The sequence below is a fragment of the Gobius niger genome, assembly GCF_951799975.1.
Source record: "Gobius niger genome assembly, chromosome: 15".
Classification (NCBI taxonomy): domain Eukaryota; kingdom Metazoa; phylum Chordata; class Actinopteri; order Gobiiformes; family Gobiidae; genus Gobius; species Gobius niger.
Window position 1 is genome coordinate 9,884,832 of NC_136866.1, and position 23,573 is coordinate 9,908,404.

Genomic DNA, 23,573 nt, shown 5'->3' on the forward strand with positions numbered 1-23,573 from the left:
CAACATTTTTTCAGAACACTTTGGCTCTTGTGCCGTTTTTCTACACACAGAGATCAGGAGATGCCAGATTTACCCGAGCCAGCAGCAATTTCCAGTTTTTCAATAGCCTCCTATTCTACTGTTATTCTCACTTAAGGTTGCCACACTGTATGCCCTCACTACTGGAGCTGCCGCATCTCTATCATTAGCTTTCCTCCACGCTCATATTTATTTATGACTATCAGCAACACAACCTACATCATCCACCCCTGGCTTCCTCTTTCGTTTCGTCCAGTTGCTTAGTTCACCTTTTCCCGTCTACAAACTTAATTTCTTTGTGTATTTTAAACACGTATTATTGAAAGGAAAAGAAGAGCTGGCCTCACTTTGCGGTTCAACGGAAATCACAATCTCCTTGCGAGGGCGGATGAGTTTCCAGCGGGGCACAGGAGCGGGTTTGGGAGGTGGTTCCAATGGACAATCTCTAGTTCTGCTCAACAGCACAGCATGGCTGTACATCAAGGACAGACCATACTGACGCAGAACCTCAGAACAATTAGCCTGCAGAGCCACAAAAACAGATTCTTTAGTCTATTAGAGTGCTTTCTGTTCCATGTAGCACTAGGATTTGAAAACACACAGCTAGGCTTGAGTTGAAACTAAAACCGTGCCATGTTTCAGGTGGAAGTCTACTCATTAATTTGACATATATAACAAGATAACACAGGTTTTTTTCAAAGCAGTGTTTGGAAAGAACAGACAGAGCCTCTCCAATAGGAGCTAGCATGGGCTTTAATAATGAACCATGGGAAAGCTGTTGAGCACAACCGTCCAAATAGATCACAACATGCCTGTAGTCTGTACATTTAGCCTGCAGTGGGTTGAAGACGTATTCATATACCAGCAGTTATTAGAGTTCAGTCTTAATACTGAAGATGTTTAAATCCGTGTGACACACAAAAAAGAGAAGACCTGCATTCAGAGTTACATAGACACCGTGCATTTCTTTCAAATTTCTATTTCAGAATCTTTACGCAAAGAAAACAACATTATATGATTTAGTATCTGACAGTTTTCAATAGCAATATCAGGAAAAATGTAATTTGTCACATGTCATACCATCTGTCTGAATTCTGAAGACTGTTTTTGTGTCATGAAAGGGTAAAAGCCAGCACACACCACAATGTCTGGGAGCCCTGAAAATACAAAGTGTAATACAAACTTAAAATATCATTAGAATGAAGTAGAATTGTGCTGTATATTTGAATAACAAATACACTCACACACAAGGCATGTATTCTAAAATGCACTTTAAGCCGTGAAGAAACTGTTAAGAGGTATAACTAAGCCCCTATCAAGGTTATCTAAGAGATCTTCCCCCTGTGGCGTGTCATATATGAAGCACATAGGCCAGGAGACATGGAAAATCAATTTGAAGGAATGTGCAGAGATGAGATAGATGTGCTGCTAGGGAAATATAAAGGCTACGCATTAAGAATTGAACAGAAAAGTGGCTCCCTTGCTCTGCGCTCTGATTTATGCATTTGGGTTTAGGAATGTTCATTGGCAAAAAACAATGGGCGAGAAACGTGTAGTGTGCGCTCGTAACCACACAACATCAATGCATCTCCCTACAGCATTAGGTTTTATGTGTGCATGTCATCCCATTATGCTAATCTCTGGCAGTTTAATTACAGGAAACAAGCTGGAACTGTACCCAAGCGACTGAGGTTGAGTGAAGAGGTTAAAACAGTAGCAACAAACAATACATAATAGTAATAAAGAAGTCCTTTTATTTGGCATGTAGAAATAGCACAGCGTTGACCTCAAAAAAACATTGTGCCCACTTTTAAGGACACCTCGTCAGATGAACACACATGACCGGGGAGGCTCTTTTGCCCTGCGGGGACATGAAATAATTCACCTAACCGCAGCTCCCCCTGCTGGTTTATTTATTCTCCACCATAAATGCAATAAACCTCAGTGCGCTACATAATGCAAGAGCTAAAATTTGCTGACCGCATTTGAAGCCCATTGAACAGCTAATTGAACAAAGGGTGTTCTAATGTGTTTGGTGAGTCTTGATAATGATAGTGACATGTAGATGGTAAGTGTACGGGCAAATTGAATTGAGTGCAGGTTTGGCAATAAAATATTCATCCCTGCTCCACACAAGATGAATTATGGATAGAAGAGGCAAATATAGATTTACTACTGCTGTATTCACATTTGAGTGGTCTTTATATGGAATGTATACAATCACCAATGGCATGCGGGATCAAATGTTGACCGTAGATTTTAGGCTAAATCCGCTATTGGGTTGGGAACTGGGAAATTCTAGCGAGGTATATGGCAGAATTTGCCTTTAGCTGTTTCTTGATATTATCTCTGTAACTGATGAGCCAATGCAAATGCAACAAAAACTGGCAAAAAGTATGGCATCCGTTTCCACAAATTGAGTGATACGTTTGTTTTCCCTTTAGTATTAGGAGAAAAACTTTGCACATCAATTACCTTACCTATATCTGATATTTTTTGTTTACAAATAATGAAAGATGGTTAGGTGACCAAATTTTCAATGGTCAACTCATTCCTAACCCTTTTCTAACGCATTTAAAATCCAAATTCTTCCCATTTCATAACTTTAATGGAGCAATGCTGCAACAGTAATGTATGTCAAAATAACTAGCCTTTGTTTGGTCTTTACCATATTTTCTGGACTCTAAGTCGCACTTTTTTCCATTGTTTGGCTGGGGGTGCGACTTATACTCAGGTGCGACTTATACATCAAAATATAAAATTTCACATGTTTGTTCTTTACGCTCTAGCTTCAAAAATGGTAATCGAGCAGCAGAAAGAAAGTTTGGAGTGAGTGAGAAACTTGTGAGGGACTGGCGAAGAGCAGAGGTTACTCTTACTGCAATGAAGAAAAAAAAAAAAAAAGCTAATCGCGAGCTAAAAGCTAGATGGCCACAGCTAGAGGAACGAGTTCGCAAATGGGTGCTTGAACAACGTGCTGCCGGGAGAGGCTTGTCCAGGACAGTTACGCCTCCATCCCAGGTACTTGTCAAAGCTGGTGCGACTTATATATGTTTTTTCTTCTTCATTATGCATTTTTTGGCTGGTGCGAGAGATACTCCGAAGCGACTTATAGTCAGGGAAATACGGCATATGAATTCCTGTAAATGCTGTACAAAAACAATTCAGAACCACTTTGTTGATAAGCTAAAAAAGCACGTAATAGTGACATTTTGTGCAAAGCGGTGATTATAGCCTAATAGTGGCCTGATTTAATTGACGCACCCCATTAAACATGCAAGCGCCGCACATAATTGGAGTTTATGTTTGGGCGCGCGTGTGTGTGTGTATAATGGTCTGTGGAGTTTGTACTACTGACCTTTCCTTTTCTCACACTCCTGACTCTGGCTGTTTGTTTTGCTCAGGCTGGAGTCCTTCCCCACCGATGAGGCTGCCGTCGGAGGTCTAGACTCCGCGCCACTTTCATCTGGGTAGCTGAATGTAAGAATGGCATCTCGCAGAAAATCCCACACTTTCCCCAAGCCTGTCGATCTATAGTAAGTGGGAGAGAGGAGAAACCGCTTATCTGCTGCCCGAGTTACAATGACTGGGGTGTTTGGTGAAGATTATGGAGTTGGGCTGGAATGTTACAGATTGAAACTTGTGGGTAAAAGCCACCGATGGCGAAGCAAACAATTTGAATCATTTAAAAGAGTTATTTTGTAATTATCTGTCTGCAAACTTGTGATTGTGTGAGGTACAAGAGAGCAGGGCGTCTCCGTGAATCAATCTGTAACACAAACAGACATGTGCGGGGCATCTGCATGTGTTGATAGATTCCCCAGGCTGCCAGCTAACAGCGCCTAACCTGCTGAGCTGCGCAGAATTACACTCCCGACTCCACGGCAAAACGCTGCTGCCCCATTAGTGCTTCATCTCTGACAAGCTGAGATTTCCCCGCGCCGTGCAGCATGTCAAACCCTATTGTCTACCTGTTTCCATTACGCTCGCTTGCAATGTTTGCAGGCAGACTCAAGCAGCAGACGGTAATGACAGAATCCCCTTGAAATAGAGCTGCGGTATAATTAGAAGGAAATATGAAAATTATGAACATCAAGCAGATTGTGTCAAACTAAAAAAAAAAAAAAGCTAAACCTGGGAAAAGTTAAAAGCAATGCGTTGTTTTTGAATGAAGGAACTATACAGTAAAGCCAGACTTACTTAATGGGACTAATTTCTGGGACCCATCCGGTGAGTGCAGGGATGAAGGTGAACTCGCCCACCTCTCCGCTCATTTCAGTGAGGGCACTGCAAGGTTCAGACAGAATAATTAACACCTAGCGTGTTGCATAGCAAATAAAATCCTGACAAATGTAGCCCACTATTTGACTAATTGAGAATGAAATTGTAGGGTTGTGAGCATGTACTTGTAAACAATAAGCTCGAGTAGTTTGTCTTGTTTCCCAGGCAACTGACAAAAAGCAAATAACAAAATAGTTTTTCCCGATGTTGAAACCACATTGTCACATAGGAATTCATGCTCTATTAGCGTTTAAGTAAGTCCAGGAGAGTTTCAAAGATGGAAATTAAATTAATAATATTAGGCCTTTCAAACATAATAACGTGAGAACAGTGCTGCCAGGTCACATGCTTTTTTTTTGGTTCGGCTACAGAGGTTTTAATTGGTCCCCCTGGGATATGTCCAACTTTACTGTTTTACTGTCGAGTCGTAGTGAAGCTAAATCGTTCCACCGGACTGGGTTGGTTGAGTTGCAGATGCTTTGCTTCTTTACACAGAAGTGGGGCCAAAAAGAAATATAAAATCTTTACATCTTTACAAAAAAAGGGGGGAAAACTGAGGGCAAAAAGTGGGAAAAAATTGGGGGAAATTTAGGGAAAAGTAAGTAGTATTTATTTGTCATTGTACAACCGTACAACGAAATTGTGTTCAGGTGTTAGTCCTGGGCTGCTGTGGGCCGACCTGAGCAGCATGTTTTTGGAGGTAGAGGAAACCGTAGCACTCGGAGGGAACCTGGCTGGCTGCCCCGCCTCCTGGGTTTGTCCCTTTTTTCAGAGCGTGGTGTCCTGCACTGGTCAGCTCCACCACCTCCTTCCTCTTCCTCCTTCGCAGCTCCCTCCGCTCCACAACAGTCTTTCACCATCTTCTGGGAAGAGCTTAGTAGTTAATCTGTTTTATTCTCCAGTGAACGTCCATTAGCCAGAACAATAGAAGACATGTGTGGTTTAGCTTTGAGTCTTGCCCGGATACCTCCTTGATTGTCCCTTCCCTGTTTCCTATTGTGCTTCTTGTGACGCCTCCACTGTGCTGCAGGTGTAGGGGCTTTTGGTGCCTCTTCAGTGTTTCAGAAGAAGAAATGTGTAGGTTTCAAATGTCTTTAGCTCATAAGCAACTTTTAAAAAATATGGAAAATTTTGGGGGAAAATGTGGAAAAAATTGGTTAAAAGTGGGCGAAATAATTAAAAAAAATAAGAAAAACTTGGAGTGTTATTTCAGCACTTTTGTAGTAAAAAAGGAAGTTTCACCTCCAACAAATGATACAAACGCAAAATAAATAAAATGGAAGGAAAAGGGATGAATTAACATTATTAATCTGTTTTATGGTTCAATGTGACAAATATTTTAGAATAGGTATCGAAAAAGGTATCGTTCAGCTTCTGTGTATAAAAGCAAAACATCCTCAACCAATCCAGTCCAGTCGACCATTTATCTTCCCTACGATGAATACTTCCTGGGCGAATGAGATCTTTCACAAACATGCGTATTTACTGTCGAGATGCCTGAGGAAGTAAAATCAACAGAACAACAGCGAAGCCTAATTCCATTCGAAAAAGGGGAAGAACAGCATAAAGACGCAACACATTCAAAACACCTGGGCAAAGTTAGCCCTGTGTGAAGAATTTTGACGACGGCCGTTGAATGATTTATTAGGAGGGGCTCCTTTGTCTCCTGTCTGGGGATGAAACATTAATGTCTCAGCCCCAGGAACAGCCACCTTTACACACGCCATGTTGCCCCATCACAGACAGGCACACTCCCTGTCTGTCAACAGCCTCGTGGACATGAGGTCAGGCGCAGGTTTAAGCAAGTCAGCAAAGTGGACTCTGCGGGGGGCTCAGACGACAGACACATGACCGGATCATGTCGTCGAGGAGATTACAAGGTAGTGCTTCAGGAATGGATGCTGATTTGTTTGCATACGATTTCTTATTGCATGCGAGCATCCATTTTCTAGCAAATATACTAATCACCTCGGCGGATTCTTGTCCTGAAATAAAAAGTGAACTTACTTTGTGTTGGCCAGTTTAATCAGGGCTTTGGATAACAGCATTGGCCACAGCTCTGACGAACATGTGGAGGCAGGGAGCAGCAGTTTGTTGCCTTCATCAAAAGGCATTGAATCATCCACTGTTACCTTCCTCCAACAGCCCTGGGAAAGAAAAGGAAATCGGTGAAAAATCAAAAACGGGAAAACAGCATTTTTGTTGCAGCTGTGTCTTTTTATATCCGATTTTTGGACAAAATTTAGATGCAAATTCACTGAGGTCCTCCTTCTGATAAGACACTTTTGCGAACACAGCTCTTGCCCCACGCCTTAACCGACTAAAACCTCATTTTAAAGCTCAGACCTACTAATATCACATTTTTTAACCTTTTTTTTTCTGATGCTCTCTTTTCCCTTTTTTTTGCCGCATTTTCATCCTCATTTCCGCCACCTTTTCATCCTCGTTTTCTTCTTGTTTCTGTCGCTATATTGACACAATTATTCCAAGAAGCTTCAGATTTGGGTAAAGCCAAACTAGAGGGTGGCGGGGGTAAGAGGTTAAAGGAAAAACACATGGGGACTTCTGCAAAAGAACTATATTCAGCAACAACATGTAAAAGAAAGTGGTGTGAGATGAATGTGACACATGTAACCGCACTTGTAACTCGATTTATCCTCAGCTGATGGGGTTAATTGTAGTCAGCTGTGCTCTCACCAGCTGGAGATCACATGACAGGAAGCACAAACACCACAATGGGCGGCATTGATGAATATCGCATTAAAAAAAAATACAATTGGTTATAATGCCCAACTCTGTTTGGTTCTTTCCCTTTGCAAAGTGATGACATGATGAATCCTAATGCCCATTCAGTTCAGATATCTTCTTTTTTATGAAACAGTCTGATGAACAAATGTTATGAATTACTTTTTTCCATGGATTACCCTACAATAACGCATTATAAACAGAAATCTAAACACATTTTGAATATCCAGATATTTGAGGCTACTCGAGCCCTGTGTGATGCAAGTGGTCATATGCTCAGTCTGCCGTGGTCAATTAACAGCGCTGTCACACTGCAGCACTAGCAGGGAGTAATCTCATCTGTTCACAGCTGCGCGTGTTGTTGTTTACCCACCAAACTAAATGCACTCATGCTATGGGAGCTCGGTGTCTATTTCTCGTGAGTCAGTAAGTCGTCAAAATCGTTATATTTGGAGAGCTGGAGCTGTTTGCTTGAGTGCTAAAACTCAAAGGACACGTTCTGGGAGAAGGAGGCATAGATGAAGAGAGAGATAATATTGAGGGCTAGATTAAAATATAAGATGGAGGAACAATAAAGGATCAAAAGGACAAAGCTTATTGGCAAGAAGCACAAAGGGGGTTGGGGGGGTTAGTGCTTAGTGCCATCTAAACAACCATCTGTTAGCGTGCTATAGTTGGCATGGGGATGATGGCTGATTACAGTTCTGTCATGCGACATTTTCAAGATGAAAATCCTGGTTTATTGGAAATGTTCCTTAATAGGACTAAAACAATAACATTTTTCACATATTTGATTTGGGAAAAATATCTATTTTAGATTTTCTGTTTGTGTAGATTTTTCATCTGAGCTAAAAATCGAGGTTCACTGTGGACATTTTTAATCCAGGTGCATTAAGATCGGAGAATAGAAACATAAACAGCAAAACTAATACAAGAAATACATGCATTTCAGAACATGCTAGTAAAGGCCAAAAACAAAACAAAAAAAGATTGGCTTGCAGGATTGATACGCAACAAAACCCCCACAAAGGCAGGTTAATTTGCAGAGGATATTGTATTTGTTAATTCAATTCCGATATTGGTCCAATTACGATGAAGCAGGCTGCCTTACTAGGTACTGAACCAAAACATAGTTTTTACTCCTGACAGACCAACAGATGCATCTATCCAGTCTGAGCTTTGTTCACTAAAAAGCATCCGACTCGAGATAAGCCTTATCTATTCATCAGGATACACATGAAGTCTTAGCTCTTTGGGGCACAGCAGTGGAAGTGGCAGACTGAGACTGTATGATTTGAGCTCTCACTGGATAAGGATTTCTCATCCCTTCCCCCTCCTGCCCTCAGTCTGTTCACTACTCCTCTGCTGTCTCTGTTCGGAAGAGAGAAAACTGCCTGGTGTCATTGATTGTAATCTATTGGGAAAGAGGAGGTTTTTTACTCAATGACAGTATAAAGTGAACAGTGTCTCAAACCACTTCATTTATCCAGGCTTTCATGAAGGTATTTAACAGCCCACTCATCATATAACAGTACACACAAGCTTAAGATTCAGCACATGCCATATATACTGTTTAACTACAGGGAAAATAGTTTAGATGTTGGTCATTATCAGCAAAAATCTTGGAACACAAACTGTAGATCAAATAGAAGTAGCTCATTGTCATGCGTGCTTGTGACACAAGACCAGAGGAGGCAAACAGCTCATTGATAATGACAGGGTAAGTTAAACCGTAGAAATGTCTCAAAAGTATGTTGAAAGAGAAGGAAGAGCGGGTCTCACCATCCAGTAGAGTTTGACCACGTATTTGCCATAGCTATTGTAGAGTGGTACATGACCATTCGTGACCTTGCAGAGTGAATAGATGTGCTCCCAGGGCTTCCATGAGCTCTGGTCTGGCGATGCGCTCGTGCAGTGTGTCCAAAGTATGTAAATCTCACTGATGATCCATCTCATCAGCTTCGAAACAGAAAAAGGTGTCATTATGAGTGCAACTGCCATCCAGTCACTGCATCGATCAGACTTCTCATCCATTCACTCAAAAGGGCATTGAATTACACACGGTCATTTATCTGCGACACTCACTCAAGACAACTGAATTATACAACACAAGTGTTAATCAATGTGGGTGATGGGAAGCCAGCGGGATCTTAATAAATACAAGCCCACCTCACTGCGCATCAGGTGGTCATTGAAGGAGAGAAGGTCAAAGGTGCTGTGATTTTCAACCACAGTTGGAGTCTAAAAGAAAACATTGTATATATAGTCAGTGAGAGCGTAACTGTCAACTATAGGAATGACCTGTTGACAATGGCTTTTGTAACTGGATTAGATGCTACAATGCTTTTCATTTACCTTGGTAATGAACTCAGTGGGTCTCTTCCATGAGTGCACCTTTAGAACCGCAGGCAGGGGAACTTTACCATCAGGGTTTTCAAAGAACGGCTTTAAATATGTCCATTAAAAAAAACACACACACATACACAAATATAATTTTAAAAAGGCGAGAACAGAATGGCAAAGGCAGTATTTTATTATTGATGTGGGCTACCGGGGCAGTGTGCACATTGGTGTTTGATCCTCTCGTTGGTTTCCCCTCCTCGGTTTTAGCTGAGTCCCACTTCTCCAAGTTGATTTCTGCTTCGTTCCACTCTGGCCAAATGGGAATTTTGCTCCTCCATGGCACCTGTCCAATGTTCTCCGTGGATGCAGCAGCGGACCCGCCACTGACAACACAACAAACAACAGCGGTGGCTACTTGTTGAACCGCTAGCTAGAGCATCTAAACGTCATGTTAACTCACACTTTTGCCTGCCGGTCAGCTACAGACACTTTACTGGACGATGTTTCTTTTTTTCCTTTGGTTCTTGACATTTTATTCCCGCTGACAAGAGTGAAAAGAGGAATAGATGCTCATGTGGAGACCGCGTATTGCTGTAGCTCCTCTGTGCTGAAAGTTTTCACGTTGCTAAGCAGCGAAGGGGGCGGGGCCTCTGGAGCGGCCGCGTGTGAGCGTGAATGATATCCAGAGCATGTTATTATACATCATAGCCTGTGTTTTATTTACAGTACATGTCCATGTCCAGACTATAGACTAGGGCTAATTTAGCACAACGCTCTCAAGAGTGTTTATAAGACTGTTTACTCTCTGACTATGCAAGCTGCATTCACCTGGAAAAAAGAGAGAAAAAAAGCCTTTACAAAGTCTTCACAATAAGATGTTTAATTATTGCACTGATTAAGCGTGTCCTCATTGATTGCTTGCTGAATGGTAACTTCCAGGGACATTTTCTCAAAATGCTTTTTTTTCTTTTTTCAAAAGGTGGTAAACAAAGGCACCACGTTTTCTAGTTATGTGCTTCATATTTTCATAGAGATTTTTCAACAAACCGTCATTTATTATTCAGATTTTATAGACACAAAATATAGCCTATAGCAGGGGCGGACTGGGACTAAAAAACGGCCCTGGACTCTGAATAGCCCGGCCAAAATTAGTGTAAACACACGCGTCCACATATTTTGACATCAATTTATAATAGGCCTATTTTTTATTGCGCAATTGCTGTGTCACCAATGAACAACAGAGCTGTTAAACAAATAGAATAGAGATTTTTTTTGATTTTTTTTGCTGCTTCGCTGTGCAATTGCAAGACCGGGTAGCAGCACCCCATTATAGCACAGAAGGGCTGTAATGGGGTGCTGCTGGACCCCATTACATGGACCTATGGCCAGTCCGCCCCTGGCCTATAGCCAATGTTGGGTAACTGTATACATGTATTTAGAATACATATTTAGAATACTCATTTTGGTCAACCTTGATATCAAAGGAATACATCAAAGTACTCAGTAATTAAATTTCAGTTTCATAATCATAGCATTAAGAAGAAAAAAAGGATCAAAACAGCCGAAGAAACGTTTAGCTCCGTCTTTCTGGGCTGTGCGCATTTGCAAAGTGTTTTTTTTTATTTCAAACTAGTGGCAAAGAAGTTAATTACTGTACAGGCGTTTAACAAGTGTAGCCTAAACATCTTAATCATATGCCGCATTTATGCAATTATATTATGCAAATCAATGAATTTAGAATACATTACTTTAACTAGACAAAGCAACGGAGTATGTTACTAAGTACGCTTTAAGGCGAGTATTCAGTTTTCTGTAACTAAATACAATTTCAAAGTATTCTCCTAAACACTGCCAATAGCGTTTTCATCTGAAAGCAATAAAAGAAAAACTTGAAACACGGTGTTTTCTGTAATAACATAATAAGAAAGGTGTTTAATTGATATCTCTACATGCACTATTTTCCCATTCAACCGCCAAGCCTTGCCGTTTGTTTAATCCATTAATCACCATCATGGGCTTAAGTGATTTAAAAAAAAATATGAACAATCATTTTGCTAAAAAAGAAGACACAAGACATACCACAATCTAAGAAAACCTACAGAAAGGGCGAATAAACACACAATACTGTCAGGTGATTATGCATCACAAAAACCTGTCAAGGAAATGTGCTTGTTTCCTTTTGCTAGAACCTGGCCCAGGACATCTCTTTTATTTGAGACTAATGTTAATCCATACTAGTTTGATAAAGTCAGCGATTATAGAATGTGAATTGAATGTGCATGACTAATATGTACCGTACACAATAGTGTTAGAGATTACCCTCTGTCTCCATCATTACTTTCATTAAAGTTTGTAACTGATTACACTGAAATGCCACAGCTCCATAACAATGAGGCGGTCAGAGTCTGATGACTATCACAGTTCCTTGAGTGGAGTCACATGGCCCGGTCCAACTCACACATCAGCAGAGTTATGCTTTTTACACATGCAGCTTTACACAACTATGCCTGGATATTGAGCTATTAATGGTATACAATACAAGTTTGAAAAAAAAATGCACAAAAGTAATGTATAAGCCTACTAAACCACCTAATCACATTGTACCATTTATATTTTTACAAAGTCGAGCAAAAGACCAACACAAATTATGCTAAAACGTTTATTTTTTTCCACAGGGAGCTTTCTTTATATGTTCATTTGTAATCTCTGTCTCACCCAATTTTAAATAAATCCTTCATATCTAATCAAACAACAGATTCAAATCCTTATGTACAACACAGTTCGTTTCTTTTTTTTTTTTACATTACATAATGCAAGAACAAAACAAAATATAAAAACACACCAGATGTCCCCATATTTTCATACTGGTGGAGAAAACACTATTCTTTCCTATTGTGTATGTTCAAGTCAATGTGGTACCCGAATGTATGACATACCTTTTTAAAAATATGCTTTTTTTAGTTCTGTACAAAATACTCGACATCACTGACACATTTAAACAATGCTGAACGGCAATTCCCATTGAAATTTGTTCAGAAACAGCTGAATACAAAAAACAAGTCCCATTTTAAGACATTGTTTTTACTTGTTGTGTTGCTATATGATCCACGCTTGTAAGTGGTGAGTCCAGTCCAGTGCTTCACTTAGCACCAAGTCGTTCAAATCTTGATAACTTTGTTTGCAGTTACAGAGATTTGAGATAAAACCACTGCCTTGTGACCTACTATCATTGAAGTTCAAAAGAGATTATAGTACGGAGACCAGAGAGAGTGGAGGAGCAGAAAGCACATTGTTTTCAGCTCCTCGTGTTGTCTGGGGTGGGGGAGTTGTTGTGTGTGTGGGGGGGTGCACTGGTCGAGTGTGAATAAAATGAATGTCAACAGCAGCCCGATTTGCTCTCAGCAGCCACAGTCTCCTGGTCCAGTTTAATCCGGTCTCCGTTGCTCTCCTCGTAGGGCAAGCCTTTGTCATTAGCCAAGATATTCTCCACCAGGAACCGGGCGGCTTCATCCACGTTGATGTTGTCCTGTGAGGGGGAGAGAGGGGATACTCATAAATGAGAGCGGAGTTGGAAAATGCCAAAATAATAATAATTATTATTGTGCCTCTCAAAGTGAGACCAAATCATCCTTTATTCACCCTTCTAACGCAGAGCACATGTGGCCATAAACTAGACACTAACGGAAAACTCATGTGAAGTTCATGTGATGATGTGATGAATTTGTAACGTTTGAATATTTTGGTTGAATAATTATCAGTTAAATAATCATAACTGTTAGCAGTTAGCCATCACAATGATGCTATCCGAGTAAAACATCTCAAACTTACAGTATTGTTATGCTACATATTAGTTCATATAACTTAATTGAAATATATGTATTAATTGCACCATATATCACAGCTCTACGGTGCAGACTTGGATTGGATGTTTTTTTGTTTTTGGCCCACAGACACAAAGCGAAAGCTATCAGTCACCTCGAGTCTCTAAAACCAAAAAAGGAGAAAAGAAATCTAGGAGTAATCATGGTCCTGAACTTAAACAGCCACATCAAAGCAATAACATCAGCAGCTTTTTAACCATCTAAAAAACACTGTTAAGATCAGAGGAATAGTGCCAAACCAGACTTAGAGACACTCATCCATGCATTTGTCTCCAGCAGGTTAGATACTGTAAGGGCCTGCTCACTGTTAGAGCTGCAGTACATCCAGAACGCTGCTGCTCGAGTCCTGACAAGAACCAGGAAATACAACCATATTAGTCCAGTGCTCCGGTCTCTGCACTGGCTTCCTGTCGCTCAGAGAATAGAATTTAAAACAGCTCTGCTTGTGTACAAGTCTTTTCATGGTTTCATGGTAATTTGCATCTCTGACATGTTAGAGCTGTATGAACCATCTCGGGCCCTGAGAACTTCAGGGAGGGGTCCCCTGCTGGTTCCCAGAGTCAATAATAAACACAGTGAGGCAAAAAACCTGGAACAGTCTTCATGAGGATGTGAGACAGGCCTCAACTGTGACAATGTTCAAATCCAGGCTGAAAACAGTTCTTTTTACCCATGCATATTACAATGGAAAGTATTTATCTGCACTCTTGCCTTTTACTGCAACTAATTATTTTTTGTGTGGATGTTTTATGGATTGATTTAATCTTGTTGCAATTTTATGCAACTGTGAAGCACTTTGAATTGCCTTGTGTATGAAATGTGCTCTACAAAATAGCCTTGCCTTTTTGTTTTTTTACAAACCCTCATGGTATGTTTGTAAATTTGTAAACTTACAATCTAGAACAAGGTAAGAAACCCAAGAACCGGTTTGGGAAGGGGAAATCTAGAGGTTGAATCAACATGGAGTACGTATGTGACAAGTACACACTAACACCCTTTACACAGCTTATGGCTTACTACAGGTCGTTTGAGACCCGACAGTGGATCATGAGTCTTTATTAATAATGACCTATGAACTCAAAACTCTCTTCATGTAGTTTTAATGCCAACTTGAAGGCATTAAGGCTGTAAATTGTAACTAATTTGGCATGAATGACAGTCACGCTACAGTGCAAAACAAGATTTCATCCACTCACCACTCGCGTGACCCAACTTAAAGAATTACAGCCTGTGACGCAAGATTCTCTAAGCAGGCTAAACTTGAACTTGTCATTTCATGCTCCGGGACAGCCTTTCAACACAGGTCCCCGTGGCGAACTGCTCACCTTGGCCGAAGTCTCAAACCAGCCCAGAAAGCCCGTCTCTTTGCAGAAATTGTCCATTAGCGCCGTGTTGTTGGTGCTCTCCTTCTTCTGGTCACATTTGTTGGCCAGCAGCACAGATGGGATGGGATTCCCGTTGGCCAGTTTCACCTTGCTGTCCAAATCGTGCTTCCATTTGGAAACGGCTTCAAATGTGGAGCCTCGGGTGATGTCGAAGACCACGAACGCGCCGACAGCCTCTTTGTAGTAAACTCTAGTCATGTTCCCAAACCTCTCCTGACCTGCAGAGAGACAAATATTCAGGGTGCTGCTTCATGTTTCCAAGGAAATACGAGCTTTTGAAACGCCAGAGTACAGACCAAGAAATATGAAGGGAAAAAATAGCAGTTATCTTCACATTTTCAGTGGTCATTCTATTCTAGACTGTACTCATTTCATCAGATCATTTAGTTTACACATGATATTTTAGTCCTGATTTGATCTTGATCTGGCGCTACGGTATGCGGAGGGTCAAATGTGTCATGAGATGGTACTTTGTGGTCTAGCCGACATACCAGCACTCTTTCGGCGGCTTCATTTTTCCAGGACTCAGGGGGAGCAGCCACAGCGAACCAGTCGCAACAGTCACATTACGACTGGAAAGGGCAAATGGGAGATAAGTGCTTCCCTAAGCGACACAAGGACAGTATGTGCTCAGGCAGGACTAAAACGGTCACCCTCTTGATTCTCAGAAAAATGCACCATTGCAATAAAGCCGCCCCAAGCAGGTGTGAAAAGTGGAAAAAAAATTGGTCACCTTGACGAGATGCGTGTTTGTAGGGTATTTCATTTAATCTTGCATAAACAATCACGATTCTGTGTTCATATATATTGGTATTTATTGGTATATGAGTACATACACTTTTATTGTATTTTTTTTCTTGCAGAATGAGCTCCACACGTTGGGTTGCCAGATCCTATTGCTAAAACCAGCCAAAACTCAAGGACATGCCCTCCTCAAAAACAAATTATTGTTACCCCCCAGCTCTCTATTAATTAAGAACAGAACAAATAAGAAAAACGATATTTGGATCGTATTAAAGCTGCCCTCAACTATGCCGTTTTGTATTTTTGGTGTCTGTAGTGAACCCTGCTCTGCCCCCCCCTCACCTACGCCCCTCACTCCCCTCCACACGCTGCTCTGATCGACGCTGCTCTGATCATACGGAAATCTCATTTATCAAAATAAATAAGAGATGTAGCAAAGTCAATATTTTTAGACGTATATTTATTTGCTAACCTGCAAGTCTGTGTTGTTATTTTTAGCTTTTTATCCCGCAACCCTTGAACGCCTCACAGCCTCCCGGTGCCTGCTTCGATATTGGATGATTTAACAAACGACATGGACATTTCATGAGGATTTCAGCTGCATCAGAGCAGGTCGGTCAGATGTGTGTTGGAGGTGTCCTGTGAGGTGGCTCGTCTGCTTCTGTGGCACATCTAGTGATGCAACGTGGGAACGCAACCATGCCGATCCAGCAAAAGGGAGTAGTTGAGGGTGTCATTTTCACTTTCTACGTGCTAGATCTAATTGTTGAGTCGGCTTCCGTCTCGTGCGTTTGAAGTTTAGACTTCTGGCTTGGGACGAGGTTATGTAAATGACCTGTGCCCTGCGTGGGAAACAGTCAGCTGCTCTTTTGCATAAACACAACTCTGGATGCAATAAAGTAAATGCCAGACAAATATGTCACGCATCATGTCATATCAGTAGATCTTGAGCACTGAGGCGTGCTGGATGAGGAAGTGAAGCCAAAAAGAGGATTTAAATAGGCATGTTGAATCACTCGTGATGACGCACTCTATTCACAGTCCGATTAAAAAGATTTCAACACATCATCTGACACAACCACTATGCGTCTGTCATGTGTGTAGGGCTGGAGGATTTGCCAATTTGAATGGTCGCAATTTGCTAATTTAACAACGAAATCCCCTACGTCCACCTGGGATCTTATTTATAAAGAGATAAACATATTTTATCTCTATGTGATTCCGCCATTTGTTGGTTCAGATTTTATTTGTCATTCTGAAAACAAATTCCTTGGCTAGCGTTTGAGACTTTGTCTTTAAGACGGGCAGACAGGCTTGAGCAGGTGATAGGTGTGCACACCTCACACATGACCGGCTCCATGAATCATCAAACGTCTGACACATCATGTTTGGAATGAAATTGTACTTTCGTTTTTGAGCAGCTCTAGTGCTAGCAGCTCCAAGTATGGTTACTCTTTTCAATAGTTTTATGCCACAGTCCATTCTACATTTGTTTTGAACGGTTTAAAACATAGTTACGGAATAAACTTTACCCATATGATATAACAGACTTGGGAAGGGATACGTGAATAAAGCAGCGTTCATTAGATAATATTTATAGTAAATGTTTGTGAATGTTTTAGAAATCTATTTGTATTCAGGACCTCCGAATATTCGGCCAACTCTCGAGTGCATCTTTCTCCACATTCCCTGACTTTGCAATCGGATGTGGCGCAGTGCAGCGAATCCGCGAAGGGGCCCCCCAGTCCTGACAGTAATTGCTCATAATTGAGAATCTAAATTTAGCAGAGATAACCCCAGGTGAATTCACTGGAGACACAGCGCAGAGGGAAAAGGAGCGGGGAGAGTGAAAGAGTAAACTTGTGCATTTCGCTGACAGACAGACAGACAGACAGACAGACAGAGAGACAGAGAGACAGAGAGACAGACAGACGGGGGAAGTCTATGGGACATCACATTTAGAGCTGGTCTTGAATGTCTAATACTAATCCAACAAGACAGGTCAGGAATATTATGAGATACTGATGAAAACTCAAAACGGCATGTATGTTTTATTCATAGACTGAAGGAGAATAGATAGAGTAGACCAGAAATTATTGGAATTCTTGGCCAGGCTATGTATGTGTGTAGCAAAATTATGTTTGGCTCAAGACTATTAGTAATTGTTTCTAATGTAGACCTCCATCTCAATTATCAAAGCAGCATCACGCATACATAATCTTTCCAACCAGGAAGCACCTTAAAATCCCAAAGACACAAATAATGATGATTAAAGGGATATTTCCGGGTTTTTGACATAGGGCCTAATTTCCTAGTTATCCAGAGTGTTGCTGGTACCTGGAGATATTTTTTTTGTAATTCATGCAGTTCTTAGGTTTGAAAACAGTCTGACCCGCTCCACAGTGCACCTGAGGCAAATCACTTATAACGCCAGACTAACCATATAAATGTCTGTGTCGATAGAATCATTTTAAACATTTTGCATTTAAAATACCTTATATTTGAGCAGCATTTGCTTCGTGTTTGTGTAAGCTACGCAGCGGCGGAGTGATCTGCCAGAAAATAGTCCCTCAAAATGCGATTATTCATGTGATGCAAGGTCAGTTATATTCCAAACATTTTTCTATCTTCAAACATAAGAACTGCATGAATTACAAAAAAAATATCTCCAGGTACCAGCAACACTCTGGATAACTAGGAGATGAGGCCCTATGTCAAAAATCCTGAAATATCCCTTTAAGCATTCATGGGGGTCTATTAGTCTATACGAGTTCTCTTCTGCTGTCTTTTACTTTACTGGTTGTTTTCAGGTTGTTGATGTCACACTACCATGTGGGGGCAGGAGCCAGCTGTTCCCATTATCTGCATTACACTTTCACACGCTGTGATGTCACCTGAAACGCAGCAATAGGAAACACAATGTACAGCTCAATAAGTCCTCTTTTAATCATGGGTCATTTATTTTGGGTAAAATCAAAGTAAGAACTCAATGAGAGAAATCCCAAGGACTGTGTCAATAAAAGTGATATGACACTGTCATAGTGCCAAAGCAAACATCACTGCTCCATAAAAGATTCGTTGTTGCTTTTGAGAACAAGTCACACCATCAACAAATCCTTGGCAATTGTCCTCTCAGATACATAAGCTCTGGCAGTAACAAAGACTGCAAAAACAATCAGCCAAAAACGACCACATGTCACATGTTAATCTCTGTGGCACATTACTTTATAGTAGACTTTACTCTATGACAATATTTGCCAATAGCATTAGGTTTTTGTATTTATGCAAAGATTACTGGAAATGTAAACCAACATTTGCAAAGACTGAGTTGCACCCACCAGGACTAAACATATATGCGGATTTGACTCTTTGCTTAATTGTTTGGGCACCAGATTAAATACATTTTTGGACATCCATATAATAAAGTTAAAAATAAACAGTAGGCTACTACAACCAGTCCTGAGCATGACTCTGACCCTTAAAAGGATATTGTTGTGTGTGTAGAGCCATTGATAAACCTCTGATGGAGTTCAGGAGCAAACATTTGTACAAGAACCTGTTGTTTTCTGTAAAATCACAGGTCGCATTTTTGTGACTTTGGCGCCCAAAAGGTTAAAACCTCAACAAACCTGCTCTGACAAGCATAATGAAGATGAAGATTCGAGATGAGGAACCCGGACATCAAAAAAGTCGAAACAAATGTTCTAGTTGCTGCCATTGCTACCATCTCTTGTTTGTTGTGTGGGTGAACGAGATAAGAAGAAAAAGTCACATCATTATCCATCGCCCTAGCAGCCCCTGGTTCATCTATGGTCCAACGTATCGCTGGATCTCGTGGGTGGGTAACCATAGCAACTGTCCAAGCCAGACACAGGGGTAGAAACAGCGGTCTGTTCCTGTCGTCAAGAGGCGTATTAGAAAAAAAACAAACAAACAGGTACATATGGAACATGTCTGAAACTTTAGGCACAAACCACCATCTCAAAAAAGATCTGCTTTAAAAACACCATTCAGCAAAGAATCAGCTTATTATTAATGCAACACTGTATACTGCATATGTCTTGCAATCAACCTGGATCTCCAAAGGTTAAATGATACAGTACATAGACCCATCGATGTACAATAATGCTCACTTATAACTTATGTTTAAAATCACAATGATCAAACAAGATGTATTAAACCAGGTCTAATGCAGGACTGAACAAGCCAGGGATAAACAAGATCAGCAACTAAGCCAAAACCAAAACCAAAAGTTGAATTACAACAGGAATTCCAGAGTCTGACTGTCAATAGCCTCAGCCCACATGAAAGGTTACATGGTCAGGAGGCATAAGGATTTCCAGAACAAGTGAAAGAAAAAGAAAAAAAAAAACCCACACAGAGTCCAGTATTCAAGGTACAAGCTTCAAAAAAGCCCGTGTTACAGCACATGACCGGCACATTCAAATTCCTGGCCGCAGCATGTGAGAATTTACACCAGATTACTGCAGCCCAGAGCAAGAAACAAAGTGAGAATTGAGAGAAAATCTGTAACCTTTATGACAAGGAGGTAATGCAAGACTTACTACAAGCACTTACTACTAATACTGCTGTTTAAAGCAATACAAATGCACAAAGGCAGAACAAACAAATATTAAGTAACACAAAACAACCAGATACTAGTCAAGTCAAGTCAAGTTAAATCACACATTAATTACATATTTGTAATTTGGAGATTGTTCACTTGATTTCTGTGGGGTGGAGACTGAGCCCCTCCAAGAATCTCACTGGGATTACTTCCTTCAGACTAAGACTACCCCAACATTTTGCTCCGACACTGTTCCCGTTACAATGACACGATAAATGAGGGATTTCAAAAACACAGAATAAATGTTGTATCGCTTTCCCGCATTTCTATCTAATCCTTGTGTGACAGATGATGCTGTGACATTGTTTGCACCACATTTGAGAGTACACAGGCCTGGACACTGATAGCAGCTAAATTGCCTGGAAGTAATCAATGGCCTGCAGCTTATCACAGCAGAGGTGACTAAGTGAGCTCATACTTCATCATGTCACTATTAGTTCTTTGAAGACCTTTTTTTTTTCCAGACCTAAATGTGCAGCTCACACAATATAGCGGTTATTTATTGGTCTATTACTATAACAATATTTCTTATCATCCACTTACCATTCATGACTTGTTTGAAAACTTAGCATTTCATTTTATACAGCCGGTAATATTGCCATTTCCCGTTTATTGTGCTGCTCTAATCCGTGTCAGCATCAGCCCAGACAAGGTGCATGTTTCTCGCTCTGTAATTATCCTGTCCAATGGTTTGGCTAAATCCAGAAGAAAGAGGCAGTTCAGGGTGATGAGGAGGCGGTCAGGTCCCTCCGTCTGTGTGATTATAATCATCCCTAACCCACTGGAACCACTATAAAGGTTAGTAAAAGACGACAAGCCACACTGGACTGGAGGCACTGCGGTGTCACTAAAAAGCTCATTCCGCCTCTTTTTCAGCATGATTATACGGCTTAATAGCTCATCCTAATGACTTGGCAAACACACCTCCAGCTTTCCTTCACACCAACGTACTCTTATTTATTTTAAACCAGGAATGTCCCTGGGCTTGGCCACAGTGATGGGATGAGTAATGAGAAGCTATACAGTCTAACCAAATATGTGACTGAATTAAACAATATGTCAGTGAAGCATAGCATTATGACCACTGACTAGTTCATTGAATAGCACATATCTTCTTTGACATTAAGTTACTCCTTTTCTACCTTGTTAAAAGGTAATCCACGCGAAGAACAGAGATATTGATAAGATAGTATATCAGGTGTGGACAAATGTGTTTTTATTTATAATGCAGAGTCAGTGTAATCCTCACTCAAACGACATATTGTTCCTAATGTGGGGTTTGTATTGGTACAGATAGCATCATTGCGAGATCTCAAATCTCAATGGAACCAACAGGCTTAAATAAAGGCTTACAAAAATAAATTAATAGAAAGTTTGCAGGACGGTGGAACGACTTTTTCCCTTAGTCAAACGATGGAGGGGTAAGCTTCCCCAAACCTGGGCGTTCTCTGTATTCCAATGTCTTCAATATTTTTAACACATTTTTACCACGAGGGCCACAAGACAACACAGAATACGCCCAAGGACTGAATTTGACGATGCCTACATCTGGACTATGTTATGCACTGGGATTAAAATTGGCCAGAGATAGACCTTCAAAAGCTGTAAAGTTACGCCTGATGGTTACATGTCAGAGAATGTGCTCCAGCTTGATGCGTGGTATTTCCCCCGGTAACGTCTTCTGATGGAGACATGTCTGACTGCGACTTGCACAACCGCTGTGGCAGACGCATCTTGCACAAGCAGCCAGAAAGTGGTAGAAGAAGCAGCTAATCATTGCCTAAACGCACATTTTCTTGAATAGGATGGTAGAAGTTGGCAATGAAGGGGCATTAAGGAGGCTGCTACCGGCACACTCTGGTTGAGGTTAGGGTTAGGGACACCTGCTCATCGTATTGCTCCCCTGCCATTCTGTAAAGAGACATTCGCAGCCTACACAGTCCACTGAAGTGTGACAGCAGACACGCCCTCCGCAGCCTGACACATGAAGTAACCACCCCATTCATTCCACTGACTGCAGGTGCTTATAAGCAGCACTGCCCCACCATCTGCTCCGATGTGTCACTCGCCTGTTTGATTGAGGACAGTGAGCAAATGTTGCACAATCTTAAAACATGAGAAATGACTTTTAAAAGAGTCATGGCAGTTTTCATCTGTCAAACAGGCAATAGGCTGTACCGGCTCAGGTAAACAAGAGTCCTGATTGAGGCAAAACACAAAAGCCGTTCTGTTTTTTTGGACTGTACAGGATCTGAACCGCCTCATCTCTGGCTAACACCTTACTATTAAGTGTTACTTCATTTACATAAAGTGGCAGAATACACACAGACCTTCATTATTGTTGTTATCAATACGTGCAGAAAACAAACAAAGGGAAAAGGTGCTGTGCGTAAGAAGCGTGTGTTGACTCTGCTCTGACTTTCTTACACTTGGTTACTCAAGCTGCAGGAATGTACAGACTGGTGTGAGAGAGAGAGAGAGGCTGGTTTAGAACAGCTCTTCTTGGATCACATGCTTCTAAATACACGCATAAGGCAGGGCAGTCTGCAAAAACAAGGGCCGGTAGAGTCACGTGGGAGGATAAAACGCATATCCCTATTATTAAAATATGATATAAGTGGGGATGTAGACATTTTTGTGTACAAAGTGTTGAATAAACTGCTTCTATTAATATAGTTTGTGTTTTGTTACAGCAATTTATATAGGACTTGTTAGTGCCCAGTGTGGTTTTTGGCATGTTTTGTACCACATGCCGCTTTATCCCAAAAAGAAACTACTAGGTGCATAATAAGAGTGACATTTGCATGGTTTGGGGGCGGGGTTTAGCCAGTTATAACAATGTGACCTACATTCCAGTGACAATTATGAGCAGCCTGATCATAAAGTGGAAACAGACGTGATCAACTGGTTCTTTGTGCAGAGGGGGAATTCATGGTCACGTTTGGCACCAGCGCGCAAAAGGCTTTTGAAAAGGAAATTCCCCCCAAGTCACCAAAACAGTGTTGCAAAGTTTCCAGATATGTGAACTTACCTGCTATATCCCACAGTTGTAACCTCACGAGCGTCTTGCTGTCCCAGTTAATGACTTTAAGTGCAAAGTCGACTCCGATGGTGGCTCTGTAGTGCTGCGAGAAGAGCTGATGCACGTAGCGTTTAATGATGCTGGTTTTGCCCACGCCTAACTCCCCGATGACAAGCACTTTAAATAAGTACTCCTTACACTCGGATACAGAGCCCCCGGCCATGGTTCTGCTGCCTCTGCCTCTGCCTCGTCCCGGTTTTATTGTTTAAACAAACTTTCAACTTTCAAGACGCACGCTTGCTCCTGTTTCCGTTCACATACGCTTCCTTCAGGATAGTGTCCAGCCTGCGCTTGTGGCGTGCTTCTATTGACGTGGACGGGTCACACCAAACTGTGTGTGGGGAACACGCTACAAGTTACATCGGTGTAGTGCCAACCCTCTGTTCTTCTCCTCCCTCCTCTTACCACCTGATAAGTCATAAGACCCGGAAATGTCAGTGAAAACGACAGCGTTCCAGTGCGCCCAA

The 23,573-nt window shown here is 41.2% G+C and overlaps 2 protein-coding genes across 2 annotated transcripts in view; both read right to left on the reverse strand.

The window, feature by feature from the left end:
- The window catches only part of adgb (androglobin), a gene marked incomplete at its 5' end in the record, with an annotated part of 28,511 nt that extends 18,593 nt beyond the window's left edge, over window positions 1-9,918 (reverse strand). Inside the window, 10 exons of the mRNA XM_079572557.1 lie at window positions 366-540; window positions 1,099-1,175; window positions 3,377-3,549; window positions 4,219-4,305; window positions 6,307-6,446; window positions 8,827-9,003; window positions 9,214-9,285; window positions 9,400-9,489; window positions 9,596-9,770; window positions 9,848-9,918. Of these exons, the coding sequence (XP_079428683.1) occupies window positions 366-540; window positions 1,099-1,175; window positions 3,377-3,549; window positions 4,219-4,305; window positions 6,307-6,446; window positions 8,827-9,003; window positions 9,214-9,285; window positions 9,400-9,489; window positions 9,596-9,770; window positions 9,848-9,918 (1,237 nt within the window). The remainder of the gene's footprint in view (window positions 1-365; window positions 541-1,098; window positions 1,176-3,376; window positions 3,550-4,218; window positions 4,306-6,306; window positions 6,447-8,826; window positions 9,004-9,213; window positions 9,286-9,399; window positions 9,490-9,595; window positions 9,771-9,847) is intronic.
- A 2,541-nt stretch (window positions 9,919-12,459) lies between these two features.
- On the reverse strand, window positions 12,460-23,573 carry rab32a (RAB32a, member RAS oncogene family). The gene is made up of 3 exons (XM_079571968.1): window positions 23,056-23,573; window positions 14,594-14,871; window positions 12,460-12,913 (listed from the first exon to the last, which is right to left on the reverse strand). Exons 1-3 carry the CDS (start codon window positions 23,267-23,269, stop codon window positions 12,764-12,766), a joined length of 642 nt encoding a protein of 213 aa, XP_079428094.1. The 5' UTR covers window positions 23,270-23,573; the 3' UTR covers window positions 12,460-12,763.

Bases quoted from the DNA above. Each gene is read 5' to 3' on its own strand.
- rab32a (XM_079571968.1), bottom strand. From the start codon at position 23,269: ATGGCCGGGGGCTCTGTATCCGAGTGTAAGGAGTACTTATTTAAAGTG. The intron at 14,872-23,055 runs GTAAGTTCACAT...GTCTCTCTGCAG, and splicing joins ACAACTGTGGGATATAGCAG to GTCAGGAGAGGTTTGGGAAC. The intron at 12,914-14,593 runs GTGAGCAGTTCG...TCCCCCTCACAG, and splicing joins GGTTTGAGACTTCGGCCAAG to GACAACATCAACGTGGATGA.